General features: G+C 32.1%; 1 protein-coding gene across 1 annotated transcript in view; it reads left to right on the forward strand.

The window, feature by feature from the left end:
- The window catches only part of LOC139501832 (cytochrome P450 3A21-like), a 40,008-nt gene extending 36,993 nt beyond the window's left edge, over nt 1–3,015 (forward strand). The window contains exons 12-14 of the mRNA XM_071291055.1: nt 1,078–1,215; nt 1,787–1,949; nt 2,588–3,015. Of these exons, the coding sequence (XP_071147156.1) occupies nt 1,078–1,215; nt 1,787–1,949; nt 2,588–2,662 (376 nt within the window). The 3' untranslated portion in view covers nt 2,663–3,015. The remainder of the gene's footprint in view (nt 1–1,077; nt 1,216–1,786; nt 1,950–2,587) is intronic.
- Nucleotides 3,016–6,819: the final 3,804 nt, after the last annotated feature.

Here is a 6,819-nt window from a genome sequence, read left to right on the forward strand (position 1 = left end):
ATAATACTATAATTGTTTTTTAATTTTTACACGGTGTTCCTGTATAAAAAGTTTCATATGCGAAAAGTAATATTTCGAATATACTAAATATAATAGGTCACTTATATTTGATATATCAATATAACATGTATAATGATTGTAAGGTGTACATGTCTGTCGTTTAGCTGAACTAATTTTCATGGATCATTGATAAAGTGAAATACTTTGGGGTATTTGTGTTCAAATTGTTAAACATAGATTATTATCATTATTCGCAAAGCGGACATGCCTTTTTAGCGTGTGCAGTCTCGTCTGTTAATAAAATAATCGTACAATGTTAAAGAATTCTAAGTTCCGATCTTTTTTCGACTCCCAAGAAATAGATGGTAATTATGTTTGTGCTCATTACACACTTAACAAATGAATCGACACTACACAATTTTTACAGTCACCATTACGAATCACGCTAATGATTGTCACAAATTACTACATGTATTTACATTTTTACAGAGCCCTAGATCTAAATATACAAGAATAGTCTTTTACATTTGGAATTTTACCGTTTGTGGTCACAATTTTTGATTGTAACATTTTGACGCTATCACATTTGACTACCAGTTTATAAATGGATATATCTAGAGAAGCTTTCATTGTCGACGTAATTATATGTAGTCTTTGTTCCTTTTTAGGTTTATGAGACTTTAACAATTTTTAATAAATTTGGAACACACATTTTTGAATGTTTGATTTCAAACACTCTGAAACTTCAAATTTGGTTGACAGTTTTGATATAAGCGTCACGACTTACTTTTGGAAAATGAAACGAACGTCTGCTTACCAAATTATACATGTAACCATCGTACAAAGTTATATATTTTTGTTATTCTGGTATTTATGATGAGTTTATTGTTTTGTAAATTGATTTTTTACAACCAAATTGTCAATTCCACTGAGAGTGTATGTTTTTTCCCAAGGTGTATATATCTAACATCATTTCTTGTGTAGTCAGGCAAAATCGTCAGTATGATCATTTCGGAAAATGTATTGTTTAAATTTTAATTAAACTACACACTTGTGTTTTATTTTAAAATTAAATAGATTTCACCGAGCTGCACGAGAGGATATGACAGTCTGCGGTGTTCATATTCCTAAAGATGTAAATGTTGGTGTGCCTGTTTATGCCTTACATAGAAATCCAAAATACTGGCCGGACCCTCAAAGATTTGATCCGGATAGGTAAGCTATGTTAGTGTACATATATATATGCAGTGCAGGCGATTTGGTGTCACGATATCACAGTAGCATGGGTTCGAATCCCGGCGAGGGAAGAACCAAAAATTTGCGAAAGCAAATTTACAGATCTAACATTGTTGGGTTGATGTTTAGACGAGTTATATGGATATATATACCATAGAGATCCTTGATATTAAAAGTGTATTTGATTTACCTATGCACATTTAAAAACCTCGACTACAAATTCCATAGGTGGAACTTTACATACATATTTTGAATTTAAATTTAAAACAATATTGCTTTGTGAAACATGATAAAGTAGATCATAATAGTAACTTTGATGGTACGAGATTGTAATTTGATTTCAGTGTATTAGTGGTAAACTGACATGAACCATACAATTATTACCTTGTAATTTCGGGGCCTTTTAAAGCTGACTATGCGGTATGGGCTTTGCTAATTGTTGCAGACCGTACGATAACCTATAGTTGTTAATTTCTGTGTCATTTTGGTCTATTGTGGAGAATTGTGTCATTGGCAATCATACCACATCTTCTTTTTATACTTATTGTAGGTTTACTGACGAGAACAAAGCCAAAAGACCAGAGTATACATTTGTTCCATTTGGTGTAGGTCCAAGAATATGTATTGGAATGAGATTGGCATTGATGGAAGCTAAAATGGCGCTTGTGTTTATGTTACAGAGGTTTACTTTCTCACCCTGTAGTGAAACAGAGGTAAGATAAATTAAGCCAACAGTAGTATACCGCTGTTAAAAGGTCATAAATTGATTGAAGGAAGAAATAAAAACCGGGTTTAAAACTAAAACCGAGGGAAACACATCAACTACAAGAGGTTAAGAACGAAACAATATAAAAACGTAAATGCAACAAAAACAAACGACAATGCAACATACTTACAACAGAACTATTTGAGAACAACTGCAATAAAACTTACCTTAAAAAAACAAAATGTGAGAGTCTGTTATACAGCTCCAGATTTAGAACCGGTACATATTTACCTACTAATATGATTGAGAACCAGTTAAATTTTGATCAAACCGCAATAATGATGAATTGCAACGGCCTGTTAATGGTCCTGAAATCTGTCTAGTAACAACAAGTATTGCTATAGGCGAGTACATTACATCGACTACTTTTTCATGCTTTTCGCTGCTGCGGTGGATCCTGCTATTGAACTACATGGTATACATGGTAACTGAACATGTTGTGATTTAGTTTACTTTATTTAAAGATACGATATTCTTCAATGTGTAATTATATTATATGTCAGGTTTAAGTTCTTATCTTAAACAAAACATAACTTGCATTCTTTTTATATACTAGTACCTTGCATATTCTACTATACCTTTCAGATCCCTGTCGAACTGGAACAAGGAGCAATAATTCGAGCCAAGAACGGAATCAAATTGAATATCAACAAACGATAGAAACATTACATGCATTGTTATATGTAGAACATTTCAAATACTAGCATACTATATATCAATAGTTATATATATCTATGAAAGTGAACGTTATATATATATTTCTCTAATTCTTCGTCAATTTATTCCTTTCTGCACCCATTGTAAAAAAAAAATGATCAACGTATGATTCGTTTGATCTCAGTTCTTCATTGGTTAAAATCCAATTGTGACGTCGACTTTTCTTGTTTTTCTCTGAATGTCCTATTGTGACGGCATGAAAACACATCGATGCAGTGGTGGAATCTATATATATATATGCTAATTCAACTTGTTTTACCATATAAGTTTACCATTAAAACATTCCATTTGTTGTAGCTACAGTTTATTTCATGCTTACTACATTAATTAATTTAGCCAATTCGACTTTTACCGGGATTTTACTTATCATAAGCAACATCGTTGATGAATCTAATAGGGCAGCGATTTGGTGTTTGTCAATAGCTTCTGAGTCTATCCCTTTTTTTTAATTGATAAGGCTCAGTTTGTGTATGTAACAAGTACGAAGTTGAAGAGCAATGAGGACCAAAATTTGTTAACAGTTAATTTATAATTATAACCATATGGATGATAATTCATGTCAGCACATGCACATGGACGAACAGATTAAACTTATGTATTTACGAAACGAACGAAACGATGTAATAATATTGATAATTAAAGAATATGAGATAATATATCTATGGCTAAAATGATAATCAAACACACAATTAGGGTACTGCCTCAACATGTCTTTTCTCTCAATATTACAGAAACAATGACAATCCTATTATAAGGCCTATACATCAATCACTGACCATCAATTGTTCCAATGGTTCTACACAGTGCCCGAATATTGCTCGTATCGATTTTGACTTTGTCTGTGTACTTTTCATCTATATAATCTATGGTGTTGAATGTTCTGCGACTTCTAATTTGATTCGGCCTCAAGCTGTTTTGATTCGAGTGTTACTGATATGACTTATGTAGGTTAAAGCGCTTGTAGCGTGAAAATAGTTATCAATAGATACCAGGCTTATAATTTGATTCGCCAGACACGCGTTTCGTCTACAAAAGACTCATCAATGACGCTCAGATCAAAATAATTAGAAAGGCAAACAAGTACAAAGCTGAGGTGAATTGAAGATTCAAAATTAAACAAATTGTGACGAATACGACTATAAAGTTAAAATATGCCTGGTATAAGGAAATCTTAGTATTACGAATAATTCATACGTTTGCAAACAGTAATTATAACAAAATGACAATGCAATTGATCTGCATATCAACACCAAAGTGTTGACAACTGGGGTGGTGATTCCATCGTGGACGAAACGTCCAACACCAGTGGCATCGACCCAGGAGTGTAAATCTATAGATTTATAGAGTTTATGAATAATAAACATTTATTATCATAAGCCTCCTGTCTTGAAGACAACCTGAAAAGAACATAATCATCTTTGTTTATCTTTCTACACCTTTATGCTCTGTAAAAATTATACTAAGCAAGTAGAGATAACAATCTGTGGTTTGTCGAGCATAGTTGGTGTGATTACATATGTTACCCTAAACAAGTTGTCCAAACAGGACGTCGTGAAACATATCTATAATGGTCAACTTTAACGCCAAAACATGCATCTTATCAGCACATATTTATCGGCTTTAGTGAATCTTCTTTGAACATAGATATTGAATTTAGATATGCATACATGTACTATTTAACATTAACACAGTATGAGGCTTTACAAAAATCAAAATATGAATAAGTGTTATCTTTCTTTGCCCTTGACTATACATATGATCAGACGTTTATCGTAATTTCGGCTGCTATTGTAAAGAGAAAATAGATATACATGGTCTTATACAAAATCGACTACAATATGATATCGCAGACTTAAACTGTACACAAATATGTAAGTTTTATATTGATCTTTACAGAGAAAATCTGGAACACGTTCTTTGAGTATTAGAAGGTCAGTTTATAGCTACCAATACCGTTAATCGAATATTTCTGTAGTGCACACCCCAAACACGTCACAGAGTTGGTGATATTTTATTCAACCTCACGGCTTAAGATTTACAATAATGTTGTTTTCGGTTTTTCAAAAACAGCATTAATTGTTTATATGGAAATGTCAAACGCTATATTAAAATAAATAAACTCTTTTAATTGCAATTGTCTACGTGTGGGAGCTACTTTATTGTGCTATTAAAATTGCATTACAATGTACTTCTAAAAGTCAAATTATTGTATAGATTTATAGAGTTTATGAACAATAAAATGAATATAATGTGAAAACCTCCCATTGTGTGGTGATTAGTCTAAAGTACATGTTTAGCTGCTAGTATCGTAACTTATAACTTATTTATTGTTTAAAAATTGTAATGAACATATGGACTGACTATAAACATTTATGTCATGCTCAATCGATTGTAGCTAAATAAATTTACAATATAACATAGTAAAACACTTTAAACTGCTATTTCTAAAATTTTGAAGAAATACAAAAATGTCAAAATTAAATTTCAACGAGACAGTAATTCAAAGACAAAAGAAATAGCAAACCGTAATTTCCAACAGGTTTTAAGAGGCAAACATGAACAAAAATGAATCCCGCAGCGAATTTTTATCTTTTGTAAATGATACTGTACATGTGTCACCATCCTTCTTAAATACTAAATATATAATAATCATATCATTGAGAGGTTTAGCTCTATAAAACCAGGTTCAATCCAACATTTTCTTCCTTTGAAAATGCCTGTACCAAGTCAGGAAAATGACAGTTGTTGTCCATTCGTTTGATGTGGTTTTTTTTGTTATTTGATTTTGCCATTTAATCCAGTAATTTACGATTGAATTTTCTTCGGAGTTCAGTATTTTTGTGATTTTACTTTTTATAAGTCTTATGTAAGAGTGCAAAACGTGCAAAGGAATATTGTTGAACATAAAAAAAATCTATCATGTAAGGTTACACGACTGAAATGAACGAGCTTTTGTTGTCTGCCCTGAAATACAAAACGAAAGTATTTCCCAATGTCAGTTGTACAATAACTGTACGAGTTTGTGTTGCCCATCATGATTGACCGGTGCTCTATTGATGACGGTTGCAAGAAAACATCTTAAAAATAAAATCAAAACTTGTTTATTCTTACTGTGAGTGTCTGTTCATTACGATTCAATCATTGAACCTTCATTGGTATTTTTTAAAGCAGTGAATCAATGTATAATCATATAATCTAAGTATTTATAAAGCACTCACTTACTTACGTATTTAATTTTGGAATTTGTTGAAATACTACGGCTTTTCTACCTCAGGCATATATTACCTTAGGTGTATTTGGCAAAACGTTTAGGAATTTTTGTTCTCAATGCTCGTCAACTTCGTACTTTATTTGGCCTTTTAAACTTTTTTGGATTCGAGCGTCACTGATGAGTCTATTGTAGACCAAACGCGCGTCTGGCATGTATACTGAATTTAATCCTGGTATCTATAATGAGTTTATTTACAGTACACGCGAGGGAAAAGTAAAATAACAAAAATACTGAACTCCAAGGAAAATTTTAAACGACAAGTTCCTAATCAAATGGCAATATCAAATAACAAAACACATTAAATGAACGGAAAACAACTCTTTAATATCAAACTTCATGTGTGATTACAGCAAATATGAAAGCAACCATCAGTGTTGTATCTTACAAATATATATGATAAAGTCCTTTAGTTAGATAGAAGAAGATGTGATATGAGTGCCAATGAGATAACTCTCCATCCAAGTCATAATTGTAAAAGTAAACCATTATAGGTCGACAGAACAGAGACTTTGCTTTTACCGAACATTAACCTTTAGAGGCCTAAAGATTACTATCAAAAATACATTTCAACGGGAAAACCACCGGTCTAATATAAATGAAAACAACGCGAAACGGGAAACATTTATGAACATCATCAACCATTATAGGTCGACAAAACAGAGACTTTGCTTTTACCGAACATTAACCTTTAGAGGCCTAAAGATTACTATCAAAAATACATTTCAACGGGAAAACCACCGGTCTAATATAAATGAAAACAACGCGAAACGGGAAACATTTATGAACATCATCGTCAAACGACAACTACCTTATATCCGATTGTTTATGT

This window comes from Mytilus edulis, chromosome 13 (genome assembly GCF_963676685.1).
Source record: "Mytilus edulis chromosome 13, xbMytEdul2.2, whole genome shotgun sequence".
Taxonomy (NCBI): Eukaryota; Metazoa; Mollusca; class Bivalvia; order Mytilida; family Mytilidae; genus Mytilus; species Mytilus edulis.